This window comes from Anas platyrhynchos, chromosome 4 (genome assembly GCF_047663525.1).
Source record: "Anas platyrhynchos isolate ZD024472 breed Pekin duck chromosome 4, IASCAAS_PekinDuck_T2T, whole genome shotgun sequence".
NCBI classification, from domain to species: Eukaryota; Metazoa; Chordata; class Aves; order Anseriformes; family Anatidae; genus Anas; species Anas platyrhynchos.
In genome coordinates, this window is record NC_092590.1 from 71,076,912 (window position 1) to 71,094,592 (window position 17,681).

A 17,681-nucleotide genomic window follows, 5' to 3' on the forward strand; every position below is an offset into this window, starting at 1 on the left:
TGGTCAACAGGATTTAAAACTAAGATTTAAATACTGCATTTGTTCTTGTTATATGGCATTCATTACAACCTTGGTTTTATAAAAACAGTAGCTCAGGCTCTTCGTTCACTAGTAAGATAATGGATCATTGGAGCCTGATGGTGTAGCAGTGAAAAGGGTAGTAGCTCATTGCTATGTAAATTGGTGATGCACATTTGAAGACATGGAATACATTTATCTTAACATGAAAACCAAAACTCAGATTATTTTAAAGAAAGTGAGATCTCCTTTCAGCCTCGATTTAATTGCTTTTCTGCTTCTCTTGCTACCTTGTCATTTTCTGTTAAACGTTTTCTGTCATAGATATGGGAACTCTCCCTTCTGTGTGATGTCTGTGTAGTGTTATGTTGTCTGCTCGCCATCCGTTCACTCTGTCAAGCAGTAAAATGAGAGATTCGCTTTCTTTAAAAGTACAATGATAGTCTCTGGTATTTTTAGCCAATTGTAACTGCAGTCTTTGTAGTGTTCCTAAACCCTTTCTCACTGGGTATTGAAAGAACAGTATAAGCATTTAGTGGCAGCATGTCACATGACTAGCTGTTTTGTTTCCCTTATCTTAATAACGATTGCTTCTAGTCTACAGACTTAAGAACAAACTTATAATTTGAATCACTCTTAGGAAAGTGCCTATGTATGTAGCTTTAGTTGATCAAAGCATGGATCCGGGGAGGAAGAAAAGTTTACCTTAAAATAAACAAACAAAAGACCACACCAAAATAACAACAACAAAAGTTGGTCTGTTTATGGCTATGTTGGACTGTATTTTATTGATAAGATCTTTAAAGTTTTAATTCTACTTAATTGGAAAGTCTGTCTTTAAAAGGTAAATACTGGATTCAAATAGCACAAACATCTGTGATGTTGAACTCATGGGTGAAATTGTGGTCATCTTGGCAGTAGCATTTCTAATAGTTCCATCCAGCAGTACGTTTGAATGCAAGGATGGGTTTCTACTGCCATCTGCTGATACTTTTTCATGAACCAGAAATTCGAGGTGGTGTGGTGATTTAGATACCAGTCATACTGAGCACTGTGTGCTGAACAAGAGCAATGTAATCCTCATCTTTGGAGGGTGAATTTATTGAGAACAAGTATCTAGCCATGAAGTGATTAAAAGCGCTGACATTAGACTCACATTGCTATCGTTGTTAAATGATAGTTTTATTGTTGTGGGAAGTGTCAAGAAAACCAAACCTAAAATGTTTGACACTAAATTCAGTTATACCATATTGACTGTTCTAACAGTTCAGGTTAGGGGGCTAAGCTGGAGATAAAATAACTGAACCTGCCTGTGATATTGTAAACTAATAAGATTAGTCTTTTCTGGAGACTGAGGTAGTCTCTTAAAATTATTTTTTATTAGTCTTTTAAGTATAGGATCCTGCTTTACCTCTTCAAAACTTTTTAGAATACGGTTTTAGTAAATGGAAAAAGGTCCACTTATGCCTTGTTTGATATTGTGTGGCAGCTTGTTAGATCCAGAAGCTAGACACATTCTCATAATACAAATTTTGTAGCTGAAGGCAGCAGTGGAATGGACTCTGCCTGGACCAGCAGTTAGAAAGGGACAATATGCGTATTTTGCCCAGGAGTGCTTTTTTTGGCTGGGTAGTAGAAGGATCTAGAGACACAGGGCTTGTAACTACAAACTCTGGAGGGCCATGCACTTCACGAGAGTTCTCCATTGCCTGGCTCCTCTTATTGTCCCTGCTGAATCTGTAATTACTGCTAGTCTGTTAGCCCTTGTTCTTTTATTCATTTGCTTCTCCTCTTGGGTCTCTTGGGCTGTGTTGAGTGCAGAAAAGAGAAGGCATGTCGTAGCCCTGTCACTCAGCGTGGTGCGGAGTTCTGAGGTATATTTACAAAGCTTCCTTAAATTTTCAGAACTGTAGGCCAACCACTGCTGGTAATGTGGTGGTGGGCCCAGGAGAACAGCTGTGCTGTGCCTCAGGGCTCTGTCTTCAACCCAGCTCTAATAATAATCCTGCTCCTTATTGGGATGCTGGTCGTTATTACCCTTCTGTCTATTTGATAAGTCTGAATCTTCCTTGCTCTCTATTCTTGTCTGATCTTACAATACTCATTCTCTTGCGAGGATGAACAATGTGGAAAAATTAACCTCTTGGTAAAGCCTGGTCAGTTTTCTCTAGGGCATCATAAGTTAAAGATACATGTGTGAATAAAGTATACTGAATAATATTTTGGAGAATAATACTGTCTAACACCAAGTTCAACTGTGTGAAATGTGTTTTTTTTTTTTCCTTGCTCAAGCCCTTATCTTTACTTTGACCAAAAAGGGATGTGTTTTCTTGAAAGAAGGTGGTAGGCATTCTTAAAATATTATAGTAATGCTTTGTCTGAATACCATGGAAAATACCATGTTTGTCGGCTATGTAGCAAAGCTGAATGTAACTTTTTCTTCATGGGGACAGAGCATGCTTTTACATGTGCATATTCAGGAACCTGCAGAGCCATTTAGAGCCTGAATTATATTAATTTGAGGAAAACAGTTGGCATTGAAAACTTGATTGCAATTATTTTAGGTTTGGTTAGTGTTGGTAGTGTAACATTGCATGTAACCAAAGTTGTATGCATTCATCTCAGGTTCATTTGTACTGTAAAATGTTTTCTTTTTTTTTTTTTTTAAGGTATAGAGAAGACTGAGGAAAATAAGTTAGGTGATAAGGATGCACATCTGAAAAATGAAAAGGCAAGCACACTGTAAGATAAAAGACTACTTAAAAAGCCACTCTTTAGTGGAAGTTTGGAAGTTATTGACTGGCTCTTTCATAACAGGTTTTATCACAGTACATTGCATATTCTGGTGGTTCAGATAACTTTCCTCTATAAGTCTTATTTTGCACTTGACATCTACTCTACCTTTGAGAGTATTGGCCCCACTTTTCCTATTTATACTAAGTCTATTGTGACATTGATCTGAAATACATGAGGTTGACACATTTAGATAGTTACTAAGGAATAAAAATGTTGTGTAACCTCAGTTTGACAATCACTGGCATCCAAAAAAAATCCCGCAAAATACAGCATGCTGCTTTTCATAGTAGTAGTGAAGTGGCTTATGTTTTGTGAATTGTTGCCTCAGCATAAAATTGTCACTTCATCATAACTAGCATGACCCATATAATGCCCATGGGGTATACAGTACAGCCATCAGGTACTATGTCCTCTACATAAGCTGTGTGAAATTAATGCATCTTTCTGTCTACTATATGCCCTTAAAGCTTCATCCATGCAGTTGCTCTAGGCATTATTTTTTACCCAAATGCATTCATATATTCATACAGGAGACCACTACTTTTGTCCGTTACAGAAGGAGAAGGCTTTTTTTTTTTTTTTTTTCCAAAATAAAGAATTCTTGAAGCATATCTTCTTATTTTTGGTTTGTGTTTTTTTCTTTTTCCCCAGAATAAAAGAAAGGTGTGGGAATAAAAATACATGTTTCCTTATTGATACTAGAAAAAACATATTTAAGAAATTACTGCTCTTGTTGGCTGTACTGCTTTCCACGGGTGTTAACTTTTTTCTTCTCTAGTGTTGCTAGTGCTGCATCACTTTTTCTGTTCCGTACTTTTTGCTCGTAGGATTAATCTCTTCAAGTTATCACTTTGCAACACCATGACAGTGTCTCATCACCCATTCCTTCTTTTCCACTTAATCTTGTTTTACATTTCTGATCCTTCCACAGGCAGGTACTAGTTACATAATCATAAAGTGATCTGGTTCAGATGAAAAATGTCTTTGTTTTAAAGGAAGTTTAATTTTTGGTGGAATCATCTCCCTGAAGTTAGTTCAGTGTGCATGCAAGTGCCAGCCAAGAATGATGGATAACTGGGGTGGTCCCAACTTAGGCTGTGATTGAGGACCATAAAGTTGGTCAAATGAGCTGCGGATATTAAAAGTGAGCTCCCCAGCTGCAGATCACACATCCTTCATTACTCTGACTGGTGCATGGTGCACACTTCTGCAAGTCTGTTCAGGTTCCTTGTGAAGCAGAAAAGTATGCTTCCTGTGTGCGTGGTGAGGTAGTTTCCTGCAAATTACATTGGCTTGTCTGTAGGCATGATGAGAATGACTTAAACCACTAGTGAACGTATGTGGTAGTGGAACCTCTTTTTGTAATGTTGAGGAGCTAATTTTGACACACCAGATCTAATGAAATTCTTCTAAATCCACATAAATTATGAAACGACCTCCTCTGACTTAGAAAGCCTGTTGTTTACTTCCAGCTATGTCATTATTTCTAATAGATGATCAGTTCTTCCCAGAAGCTGCTGCTCCTCTCTGTGGTTAATTGTAATTCCAACTATATTATTCTGATTTGATAATTAAATTTGCTTTGTTCTTATTTTTGATCTTTTAAAAGAGAATTACTTATTCCTGATTCTATAATTACTTCAGTGTCCTAATTCAAATTCTACTATATGTTAAACAATGCAAACTATTTGTGATTTGACTGGAGAATACACTTAAGTGGATTAGCTGTCTGTCTACGGTTCTTGAACAGTCAGTCTTTCTGTGCTAATATTATTCCACTTACGGTAGCTTTTTTTAGTGTCTCCTTTGTGATTAGCTTTGCCTAAGTCCAATTTATTTGTCATCTTTCAGAACAATCACTATTCATTTTGGTAGCAGCAAAAACTTAATTAAATCTTTTTCTGTTTATTTAAAACCTTTTAATTGTACTTTTTTTTTTCTGTAGAGCTGATCCTGTAAAGTGTTTTTAACTAGTCTAAGGCTCTTTCATCCTTTTGATTCCACAGTTCTGAGGTTTGGGAAAATGGGATCTTGGTTAAGAAATATTGCAAACCACCACCAACAAAAAAGCATTGGCTTTGCCTTTCTGGTTTGCTCAAACAATCGAGTGAATAGAAATGGATGATATCCTTTAATCAGTGGAAATTGTTGTCTTGTTCTTGTTCTTGATGTGAGGCCTGCACAGCAGTAACTTGTGGTTCTTTTAAAGCAAGAAGGCCTCAGTTTTTGGAATGACAGAAGTGCTGAAGGAGGCTGGTGATTCCAAGAGCAGAAAATGTAGTAATTACGAGAGCCTTCAGTTACTTTAAAATAGTGTGTAAATTTTATGTTTATGCGTGGTGCAAGGACTAAAACTGAGAAAACAATGGCTTTGCCAAGCAGTTAGAGAAGTCGAAGGAAAAACTGCTTTTGATTTGATTCTGTGTAAGATCAAGATCAAAATATTCCTGCTGGAGGTTGCCCTGACAGGGACTACAGTACTACAGTCTTTCTGAGGTACTAAAGATAGATAAGTCACTATAGGATTGCCTCATTTTAAAAAGGAAATTGCATAAAAAGGAAGGAGCTTTTAAAAGAAAGTATAGGGTGTTTCCCCTCCAAAAGCAAAACATCTGTAGGTAATAAGGACTTATACAAAACAGAGTATTGGAGGCTTAAAACAATCTCTCTGGGTGTGGGAGCAGTATGGCTAAACAACAGTATGTAGGAGACAACTAAACATCCTGCAACTTTACAGAACTTGTATTTCATAAAGAACACAAGACAAAGGATCCCTCTTGGCTGAAGAGGGTGTTGAAGAAACTAGCAAAATAAACAGCAAGAAAATACAAAGGCCAGTAGCATACCAAGGAAATCAAGGATGAAGGATTAGAATTATGTTACCATGCAATTTCTTGTTCAAGGCTCTTTAATAGCACTTTGAAAAAAATAAAACACGCTGCTACAAAAGGATGCAGGGAAATGTGTGGAATATGAAAGCTGTTGTGGGGATAGTGATTTAACCAGGCTAGAGTATAATACTTAGCTGCACACCTGATAATAAGGTGCACCTTCTATGCAACTTTCCTATGAATTCTTGTTGTGTCTTGCAATCCTGTAATTTTTTTTGGAAAAGGTGGAGATTCAGTGGATTCAGAACTTCCAAAGCAGGTATTACGGTCCCTTGCCAAAAATAAAAACAACCCTTTGAATATTGAAGCTAAAGATGAAAATGAAAGGTCGCCTCTCCCTTCACACAAAGCTTGCTAATGACCTAGTCATTGTGGAAGACAGGCTACCGGACTAGATGGCTCTTGTTAATTTGGCATTGTTAGTTTTGGACTAACAACAAACAAACAAATATGGTGGTGGTTTTGGATGCCAGCAATATAAATCAACAAAATCACTTTTACTGATAGACACTTGAATTTTGGCCTATGTGATAAAGTTCCTCTAAACTGTCTGTCTGTCTTGATGGTATCACTAAGATTTTTTTTTCTTTTGTACAGCATCACTTCCTGAAAAGCTTTTTGAATTAACTCAGGGATGATTATTTCTGTCTCCTAATAAGTTGAATAATTAGTTCACTGAAAAATTTGATTTTTCCAGGAAATTAATAATTCCACAATTGCATTATTAAAATCATCTGCAAGCCCTGCAAGAAGTACTGGTCAGAAAGTCAGGACAGTACATACCAATGAAATGCTTTCCTATCAAGCTACCAAAATACTGAGCTATTACCAGGATTTAGACTTATCTAAATGGGGATATGGAAAAAAAAATCTTTCAGTAAAAGCAAAAAAACTGAAGGATGATGAAAAGAATGTAGCTACTCCCCTTAAAAGAAAGCAAGATGTACCTACATGTCACTTGGAGAAAAAAAGATTACCTCTAATGAACTACACTTCACATGAAAGAAGATATAACTGGACTTCCAGACGACCAGAATTTTCTGAAAATTATCCTTGTGATATCAGGAGTTTGGGAAATGAAGAAAAAAGAGAATTGCTTGCAAATATAGAACAGGCAGTGGCTTTTGTAACTACTATGATATTTCAAGATGGTTCTTCACAGCTCAACTCAGAGCAGGTTAGTGAACGATGTGTTTTGTTTAGAGGCAGTGTTGTAGAACCATTTGGACTATATATATGACTCCAATAAACACAAAATTATGTTCATTGGGACCATGGAATCTAGACCAGTTTTGGATATTCTTGCTTACAAAAATATAAATGCAAAATGAAGTAAATATTTCTAAGTTGTATTTTTCTACAAAGTAAAATTTAAAGCAAATGGAACCACTTGGGTTAAACAGTCATTAGTGTACTTATAGTGAGACTGCTTGAATATTTTTTTCTTCTTTGTACAGTGGGTTTTGCTTTCAAGGATGCTTTTGTCTGCTGCTCTATTCTGTTAAGGGTGTGTGCAGTGACCGTAGTGTATGTGATGACATTCATATGGTAAAATACTTGTGAAATCTTCTTTATCGAATTGCATAAAATCTAGGAAAAGCTTTAATTATACTTAACAGGCCTTAACTTCATCAGTAAAAGGAATCGTTATATTAGTGAAGAATCAGACAGATCGCCTCTGTTCTCCCAGTTACTCTTCGAGTGACCGTATTCGGAATGCTGCTGATGAAAGTGACAAATTAATTTATTTAAAAACTGAATGCTCACCTCTTTGGGAACAAGAAGAACAGGCTCACAAGAAATTTGCTTGGTGAGAGCATATAGAAATAAAATACTACTTTGCTTTATGTATGCATTTGGCAACAGTAATAATGTTCATTAAATCATAGAATGGTTTGGGTTGGAAGGGACCTTTACAGATCACCTAATTTCACCCTGCACTGCCATGGGCAGGGACACCTCCCACCAGCCCAGGCTGCCCAAAGCCCCATTCAGCCTGGCCTTGGGTGGTGCTGGGGCATCCACAGCTTCTTTGGGCAACCTGTGCCAGTGCTTCACCACCCTCTGAAGAAGCAATTCTTTCCTCAGTCTCCCATCTATTAGCTTGAAGCCATTACTACCTGTCTTACCACTGCATCCCCGACAAAGAATCCCTCACAGCTTTCCTGCAGCCCCCTTCAGGCACTGGAACACCACTGTAAGGTCTCCCAGGGGCCTTCTCTTCTCCAGGCTGAACAACCCCTCAGCCTCCTTCTGTAAGAGAGATGCTTCAGCCCCTTGATCACCTTCATGGTCCTCCCCTGGACTCGTTCTAATATATCCATGTCCCTTTTATGCTGGAGGCCCCAGAGCTGAATGCAGGGCTCCACGTGGAGTCAGATGAGAGCAGAGCAGAGGGGGGCAATCCCCTCCTTTGCCCTGCTGCCCATGCTGCTTTTCGTGCAGCCCAGGACACAGCTGGCTTTCTGGGCTGCAAGTTCACATTGCTGGCTCATGTCAAGCTTCTCATCAACCAACACCCCCAGGTCCTTCTTCTCCTCAGGTCCGCTCTCAATCCATTTCCTGCCCAGCCTGTGTTGGTGTTATGCTGTGGTGTTTCTTTTTGAGATTGGAATTTTAGTAATAGCTACTAATTTACTTGGAAAAGCTTTATGAACACATGATGGTTATACGGCTTCAAAAAAAAACACCAAAAAAAAAAAAAAACTTTGAAGAATATGTATCTTCAATTTGCTGCACTGCATTTCTTACACAATATGTTTCAGGACATCATTATGATATATATCCTTTTTGAGCCTGGCTGCTATTTCTAATTTCTGAGCATGGAGTGCAATAGGCTTGTTTAATGACTGAGATGATGAATGAGGCTTTCTTAGGATTCAGAAACAATGTTACATCCAAATTACAAGCAAAAAAAAGTAAATGCTTTGTGCATCTGTTTAATAGTTGAACTAAATCTTTAAAAAGTAGGATTATATTTTAAATGTCCACTTGACATAGCCAAAATCTGTTTTTATTCCTTATTATTAACTTTGAAATAGTATCCTATAATGGCAGGGATGAGACTGATCTTTCAAAATAATAGTTGCATATTAAAATTTCTTCAGAAGATTTTATAATTTTCAGTAATGACTGTTTTATTGTAAACTACTGAATTTGGGGAATTAAAGTACAAAGCATTAAGTTTTGCGATGTTAGACTTGCTTGCTGATCACATCTCTGCACCGCACCACTGTATGACTTGAAACAAATCACTACGCTTACCTGTACTTCTCCAGATGCAACGTTGGAAGTATAAAATGATTAGTTTTATAAAGTGTTTTCGGTTTGATTCTTCTGAACTGAGCATGACATCAATAAAGCATGATCTTTTGAGCAATAAGAACTCAAGAATAAACAAGTTGAATAATTGTATTATCTATAGGCTTTATCTAATTTTTCTAGGAACAGTGTAGTTGTTTAGTGGTGGATCAAAACTATATACAGTAATACCTTATGGTCTGCACAATTTATAATCTGTCTAAAAGCTTGGTACCCTGGTTTTATATCACTAAAGATATATCAACTCAAACTCTATAAAGAGTTATTGTTTTTCCGTATTGCCTAAAATAAAGCTAACAAAAAATGATACACATTATTAGTAAAATCTATGTATACTTCAAATGTTATACATATAACACATGAGAACTGTAGACATTTTCAAAAATAATGGAAAAATGTGGCATGATATGAAGCATACTAGACTTAGAGAAAATTAACACTAAGCAATTAGGTCAATTTAGATAGTCTAACAACTTTTAAATCATGATTTTACTATGTTTATTTAGAATCTTCTCCGATCTCATTTTGTATGTTAAAGTATAACAGGAATGCAAGTTGCAGTTTTAGATTAAGGTTGAATTTAATTTCAAGTGCCAAATAAGGTTTTCTTTTCTTTATGAGTGCATGGGAAGTCATCTGCTAATTTAGTATAGAATGAAGCTCCAGGATTTGAATTGAGAATTTAATATTCAAATACAATATTCTGTTCTTAAAGGAATAAAGAAAGGTTTTGTATTAGCTGTTCAGTTTAATATTAGTTGCTAATTAAAAAATAAATTAAATGTATTAACTAAATCTGGTAGCAGCATAGTACATGTTAATAAATTTCTTTCGTGCAGGCGAGTGTTGTTTCAAATGCTGCGTCGCAAAGTTCCAGTTATTTGCTTCAATGCAAAAGATTTTCTGAGGACAGTACTTCAAATTTATGGTAATGAAATTAGCTGGAAACAAGGTAACTGTCTAATCCAATCTATAACCTAATCCTATAATCTCTGTGCCTGTGATGTTTCTGTTAAAATTACATGGTGTAGAAGCAACTAGATTAGTGTTTAGGTAATATATTGGAGAACAGAATTTTAGTACCATGGAAAGAAAACCCTTCTTTGGAGGTTTACGACCAGACAGTTGGCATGTTAAGATTATGTCTTTCTTCTCAGAGTAGGAATAAAAACATTGAATAGTTTAAGGTTAGATTCCAGTGGAAACAAAAGCTTTTAACACAGTCCTGATGATAGCTGAGAAGGTTGAATTGCTTCATGTTTCATGTTTCCTAGAAAGACTTCCTCTGCTCAAGAGGATATAATGAAATTCTAGAAATGCTCATACTGGAATCACTTGAATGCTTGTCTATTTATGATGTATGTCTAAAGGAAACATGGACAAAACTCTAGAAGTATTTCTCAATATAGGAAGTAATTTAAGCGTTTTGATTGTCAGAAATAACTTATTTTTGTAGTTGCCGATAGCGTCGTGTTAGATCCAAGGATTGCAGCATGGCTGATAAACCCCAGTGACACAGTTCCCTCTTTTGAATGTTTGACGGAGAAGTATTTTGAAAAATCTTTTTCTATGGAAACAGAAAATACAGATACAGGCACTTTGAGAAATGCATCGGTGAGTAGTTTGAGATTGTTGTTGGTTTAAAAGAGGAAGGAGATATTTAAATTATTGCCCTTGCCTACAGAATATTGCAAAAAAAAAAAAAAGCATAATACTTTTCAGATAGAAGGAAGTTATAACAATACTACTTGTTGGAAATCTAATGTTAAAGAGAGAGTAGAAGGAAGGGTTCACTCCATTCTACCAAGATGGAATCAAATTCTCCAGGAACAGTTGCAAAATTCTGTATCTAAACCCAAAAGTTCAGTAGCAAAATTAATATGAATTCATCTTTTCTCTTTCACGTATCTGCAAACAGATAGCAGCTGTCATTTTCAAAATGTCTAATGCCTTGCTCCTTAATTCCTGTGGACATGTACCCCTTATTTAGTTTATTATTAACAATTTTACTGAATCCTATGACACTCTGGTAAAGGTACCATATCATAAGCTTAAGACGTATCTTAAGTTTTACTCCAAATGCTTAATGAACTTCTTGAGAAGTTATTCACAATGCTATGGAAATAGTCTTACTGTCTGTTGAAACTTATTTACTGAACATTATAAAATTTTGGTGTTGGTATTTTGGGCTATTGCATTCTAGTCTGGATGCGTTAGCTGTCACAGGTTGTTTGAATGTTGAGAGTGTTAGTGCTAGAGGGAACTAATGAAAAAAATAGATGTAGAGTAGGCTAAATGGTGATTTCTTGAAACCTTTCACTTTTCAGAGGTGTTGCTTGTTCAGACACATGAATCATATTGTGATTGTAGAGACACAATCCCAGTTGGGGATACAAACCCAATGATGTCAAGTGGACTTGGAATATGGACAGGGCTCCCTCATATAAGCACATACCCAACTGCATAGGCCCTTCTGAGACAAATAAAGCTAGTTTACTTCAAAACACTATCTGTAATCTGCTGTTGTTCAGAAGCTACTTCAAGCTACTTGTGTAGGGAATGGAAAGAAAGGTAAACAGCCAGAAGCTGTACAGTTGCAGGTTATTTTTACATGTGCTGTCCTGTCGTGTGAGTCAGCATCCTTGACTTGTTTCTTTCCATATTTTCCCTCAGTCTTTTGTTCTTCCTACATCATATCTATTCTTAGTTTTAATTTCTCAGCTTTCTCATCCTGATTCCCATCTCTGAGTTAAATATTGAAGTCTTATTTTCCTCTTGCCCTGCTTTGGTCTAGTTTGATTCCTTGCCCCAGCCACCTCTAGTGCCTTTTATGCTGATTTCATCCAAGTCCCTGTTTATGCCTCCCTCTAACATGCTGTAATTATTCTCCCCCCTATTCCTTACCCAATTCATTAGTTCTCTGGACCCAGTCACTTTATGTTTGACTTCTCTGCCCAGTCAGTGCCATTTTTTTCTGTGAATCCTATCTTTTTGCCAGATTTATCTGGCACCTTCTTGCTCTGTATTTGGTGTTAGGTTCCTAACAGTCCTCTGTACACCCAGAGTGCTTGAGGCCAGGTGGTGCATCATGTCCTGTGCCCCACAATTTCAGTTTAGCTTCCTTTTCTGCTAATCTTGTCCACCCAGCATGATACTTGGGATGACGGCTACTTTTTTCTGTATCCTGCAGCTCCAGCTACTCACCCAGACCCCTCTGTAGCATGGAGTGTGTACTACTTGCTGATCTGTATATTAGGTGCTGTGCCAAAAGGCTCCACAAAAGTGATCGTAGTCCACATTCATTGAAACCTTTGCTGAAACAGGTGCTACACATCATGCTGCTTTTGTACTGTGTTTGCTGATAAGGAATCCTGAAATCATTTGAAGCCTGCCATTGGGCTTACTTCCACCTTCAGAACAGATCAATTAGGCTGGCTGGTGCTGAAAGCACTCTTTCACAGACAGCTCACTTGTTCCAGGATCACTGGATATGGACAAGGTTTCTTGCAGTCAGGTCAATATTTTTTTGTTTGTTTGTTTTTCTCTGATATGTGGTAGGAAAACGTGGTTGCAGCAAAAATTACCCCCAAAGTGGAGTAATAGAGTTGAGGGTTCTCAACATTCCAAGGCTGTGCAAATGATTTTTTTCCTCCTCTTTTTTGGAAAGGGCTGTAGCAAAAATAACTCACATGATGAAATGGTGAGCAAGCTACTTCCATCTGTCAAGGTTTTTCATAGTATGTTGCTTGTGGTAACTATATTCATGGTATGGGTGGGCAGGAAAGTATGTAGTTTTTTGTGAGGCTGAAGGTTGGCACTGGAGGGCTGTACAATACAGAGGTCAGAAGAGAAATACCTTGGCATGTAGACCAGTGGCATTCTCTAACCTGTTCCGATCACTCCTCTCAGCTAAGAGTATCTTTCTTTGGTTGTGTGGTTCTTTTTGAGCACACATGCCTCATTGATGCATTTGTCATGTTCATTTAAACACAACCTCCTCTTTTCTGGATTTCAGTAAAAGGCTCTTTTGACATTTAATCTCCCCTCTCCCTCTCTTTCAGTCTTCTAAATTCTAGCCCTGATTTTACTAGACTAGTGCCCACCTAATCCACTTCTTTATCTACTTGTAAACTGGATTTTGTGTTTTTGAATTATACGTGCTTTCTTAAAATCTTTATCAACTCTAATTTTAATTTGCTACCCATTAAAATGCAAGTTTTGAAAGACTTCTGCTGACCAGAAAATTATGGCTCTTAGTCTATGTAAAGCTTCATTATGAAAGAACATGCAGAGGTGTTTGCAACAAGAAATCAAAGGTTTGATACAGCAAAAAGATCAGAATAATAAATACCTAGCCAACCAGACTGATCAATTCATTCTAATGTAGCAGTTTTCTAACTAAAGCCGTATTTTCACAAGGACAACTATTTGCATGCAGTTGAAGACAGTGCAGTTGTCTCAGGCTGGATATTTGTGAAGAGTCATCACTGAAACAAACAAGAAATTGTCCTACCACTTTGATTATACTTACCCACTTTTGCTTTGAAAGAATTACTGCCTGGCTGGGCAGATTAAAAGCCCTGGAGGACCACAGTGTTCTGACATCAGACCTGTTTTTAAGAAGATATTCTTGGCAACAATTTCAATGGCAATCTTCCTGGTTTAATCCATAATTCATAACTTAGTGACATCCAATTTAGTAGTGATACCATATCTGGTTTCATTACATATGCTCTTCCAGATAACGTAATCTTGTTTTTGTTGTTTACAAAACATTAGATGCTTCATTCAAATTTAAGCATTTTCTTCATTTTCCATGCAGTCTTAGAGTGTAAATCTGATAACAAGTAGAATGTCCTTGCATTCTCATCACAGAAGGACTAAAGGGAAGATTCTGAATATATCAAGTGAAAACCATGAAACTGTGGAATGGGTAGCAAAGCTGGATTTGGTAGCATAATTTCTGAGAGCTTACTCTGGTAAGCAAAACACCTTCTAGCTCAGTTTGAGTGGAGAAAGCAAAACGTATTTCTTCTGGAGGAGATTTTTTTTCAACTTTTTAGATATTTCATGAAAGCAGTTAAGGTAAGAAGGTTATAGAATATCTGCAGGTCTGTAGAGAAAAGAGAGACTTCTGCAGCTCATGGTGTAAGATCCCCTCTTTGTATTCTGCCAGCTCCAGGACAGGCATGCAAATAATAAAAATGAGCACAAGATAATTAGGATTCCTTCAAAATATTTGTAGGGTGAATGATACATGTGGAGATAACTTACTTACAAGGTGTCCAAAGAACGCTGTCAGCATTTTTTCAATTGAGAAGCCTTCCATGTGATTTCATGGCCATTTGGTGTCCTGTCAATCAGGATGAGTCTGTTTACTATTCTTGACAGAAAGATGTAATTCACTTGGGAAACAGCTCTTGAATTTAGTCGGAACCCTGACTATGTGTACTATTTTAGTAAAAAATGATCTTGGAATACCCTGCTCACCAAGAATCTAGCCAAATCTAGGTCAGTCCCCTGCTATGAAGTTATTGAGAAGGAAGCAGTGAATGTAATCAGATTATCTTGTAAAGTGGTTAGGATTCTATTGGCATCAAAATTGGCTTCTGCTCTGAGTCTTCCATCAGATGTACATTATGCTCATGTTGTTAAGCATAAAATAGTAAGCTTGAGCATTCTGCATTTCTATCTGCTATAGATATTTTTTTCCAAAATATTATCAACAGGAATCTGCAGTCAGTATTGCACTCTCTGGCATCATTATCTTGCATTCTGGGTTTCTGGACTTCCTCAAAATTCCATAGTCTTGTGGGGTTTAATGTAGATTTTCTCTGACTTCTCTCAGGACGGTTTTTCCTTCCAGGGATTTTTTTTTTTTTTCCTTCTTGTTCTTGCTGTGTATGTTTTTTGTTGTTTGTTTGTTTGTTTTGTTTTGTTTTGTTTTTTGTTTTCTTTGTTATGCATTACAGAACTAGACTAGAATCTTTCTTAAATTTTCAGTCTGTATATTCCTGTCAAAATGATCTTCTAGTCAACTAAACAAGGCAGTATGATTGTGTGGAACTTCCCTGGAACAGAAGGAAGTGAATAATTCAGGCACAGAAGAAGGGCAGTACTGACAGAAAAAGAAATTTGCAATGTATTTTTCCTCATTTTACAAGTAGTAATAGAATTCTGACTTCAACATCAAAGGCAGCATGTAGTAACACTATTTCTCAGTACCTGGTCTTTGCAAAATGTAAATAAAGGAACAGTTAAAATCTAATATATCCTGTGTTCATGATTTTTTTTTTTTCCAGAGGTTTAAAAACATTACTGAAGTTTTAAATATTACAGGAGACAAATATAAAAAAATATATATTTAAATAGTTTAATCCCTTTTAAAATAGGTAGTATTCTGAATATTTTAATCTTAGAAGTCTTTATTTTTTTTTTTTATCAGTACCAAAATTTAGGTGTAAACTTGGAGAAGCTTTATACAGTAATGTCAGACCTTACTCATGACTTACAGGTAAGATATGAAAAGTAGTTACTCAGCTATAACTTCTGAGGTATTGTAAATTAAAGACAGCTAGTGACATGCTTCTCATTCAGATCAGAACCTCTATATGAGTAAAGCAGAAATCTTCAACCCTTACCAATTTACAATGCTGATCAACATTTAAAATTGTCCATCAAATTTGCCATTGTTTTTCAGAATAATGAAGTGTCTACTCTGAAAGGGTATCTTGAAGAAACTTCCTATGCAACAGTTAACTTAAATATTTAAACAAAGATTGTAAGAACAGGAAAAATTCAGACTTGTGATTTTTCATTTTACATTTTAAAGCTATAAGAAACTATCTAAAAGTATTAAGAGTTCAAACAATGTAGTGGATTTACTTCGTAGGCAGGTAGGCACGTTTAGAGAATGTCTTCCTTGGGTATAAAAACTCTAAGCATGTCTATCAGCTCTGTGGGTTATGTTAGCCCTTATTGAAGTTCAGAATGCATCTTAAGAATTCTTTTATTTTTGTGGGGGTTCTATTCTGTTCTGTTTAATTTTCTTCTTGTGATCATATGTCTGGAAATGTGTCTGACTTCAGGGATATGCTCAGGTTCTGGTGAAAGGTACCTAGAATCACAGAATGGTTTGGGTTGGAAAGGACCTTAAAGCCCATCCAGTTCCAGCCCCCTGCCATCGGCAGGGACACCACCCACCAGACCAGATTGTCCAAAGCCCCATCCAACCTGGCTTTGGGCACTTCCAGAGATGGGACACCTACAGCTTGTCTCGGCAACCTGTGCCAGTGCCTCACCCCACCCCCCCCCCCCCCCCCCAAAGATTAATAAGAAATTAAGAATTTCTTCTTAATGTCTCATCTAAACCATCCCTATCCGAGAGATGCTAGGGGTTTCCTTGCAACTTGTTTGAAATATATTTTAAGGGATTAGACAGTTAGTTGAACCAGGTTAGTCTGGATTTTTAGGTGGCCCAGCAATCCTTCAATGTGTGAAAGAAGGCAATAGGGAAACATCTAAGGCACAGAAATACTCATCACCAGCCTACAGGGGGAGATTTTAGACAAATATTGCTGTCTAATTGCTTCAGTGGTTAGAGAAAAAAGACTTCCTGTTCTTTGTAACTAAATTGGGTACATAACCCCATTATCTTGTATATTCTTCCTAATGAAAACAAATTTGTGAATTCTGAGGAGTTGCTTAATTACTCAAGTAAATAAAGGGATAACTGTATGTTCTATTATAACGGATCTTACTCTAAAAATAAACCATTTAGAACAAAATGAGATGTGTGTATTTCTTTATTACTGTTCCTGTACCTTTCCCTACAAAATGATGTGATAACTGACTATAGCATTTAGATACTATAATTCACACTAAGTAGTATTTCATTACACAGACAGCCTTGTCATATGAAAAGGGATTATATAGAAAATTAAATATGACTTACTGAAAAATGGATATGCATAATGATACTCTTATAGGTTTGATTGTGTTAATTAAAGTTGGCTGATACTGATGCTTATTCGTATCTTGCTTTACAGGTTCAAGGTTTGTGGAAATTATTTTGCACGTTAGAGCTTCCACTGATCAAAATTCTGGCAGGTATGAAACCAGCTCAAAATAAGACTCTTCACCTTTTTCACACAGCTGCTTGCTCTACTGACATAGGATGTTATCCTGTCCTATCCCATAGAATCACAGAATGGTTTGGTTTGGAAGAGACCTTAAAGTTATAACTGAGAATACTACACGTTACCTTATCCTTATAACACCTTTGTGAGTTAGAGCTCCCATTTTACAGTCTGAATTATGCAAGATCACAGTTGTCAATAGTAAGTGTACTCTGTATTTGTGTTTACAGTGATGGAAACACACAAAATACATGTGAACAAGCAAGAACTGAAAAAAACATCAGAGATTCTGGGGGTAAATTTTGTCTTTATTTTTTTTTCTTTCGAAAATTAAATAGCATTTTTCTGCTTTTACAGAGAACAACAGTGAAAAAGAGGAGGATTTTTTTGTTTGTTTGTTTTATCACATTTTATGTTACGTTTATTTAGTCAAGCAAAAGAGATATTTGCTTCATTAGCTTTGCCCAGAACTAAGAATGCATTGCAAAATGCAAAACAGATTATGGGTTGAGTAAAA

The 17,681-nt window shown here is 36.6% G+C and overlaps 1 protein-coding gene across 7 annotated transcripts in view; it reads left to right on the forward strand.

The window, feature by feature from the left end:
* The window catches only part of POLN (DNA polymerase nu), a 104,351-nt gene that overhangs the window by 10,887 nt on the left and 75,783 nt on the right, over nucleotides 1-17,681 (forward strand). For 4 of the 7 annotated variants that reach the window (XM_072037827.1, XM_072037828.1, XM_072037825.1 and 1 more), the window contains 8 exons: nucleotides 2,688-2,749; nucleotides 6,403-6,882; nucleotides 7,325-7,515; nucleotides 9,866-9,978; nucleotides 10,483-10,640; nucleotides 15,472-15,540; nucleotides 17,075-17,135; nucleotides 17,395-17,459. In XM_072037827.1, the coding sequence (XP_071893928.1) occupies nucleotides 2,688-2,749; nucleotides 6,403-6,882; nucleotides 7,325-7,515; nucleotides 9,866-9,978; nucleotides 10,483-10,640; nucleotides 15,472-15,540; nucleotides 17,075-17,135; nucleotides 17,395-17,459 (1,199 nt within the window). The remainder of the gene's footprint in view (nucleotides 1-2,687; nucleotides 2,750-6,402; nucleotides 6,883-7,324; nucleotides 7,516-9,865; nucleotides 9,979-10,482; nucleotides 10,641-15,471; nucleotides 15,541-17,074; nucleotides 17,136-17,394; nucleotides 17,460-17,681) is intronic. The other 3 variants (XM_072037830.1, XM_072037829.1, XM_072037831.1) reach the window with 1 other exon arrangement.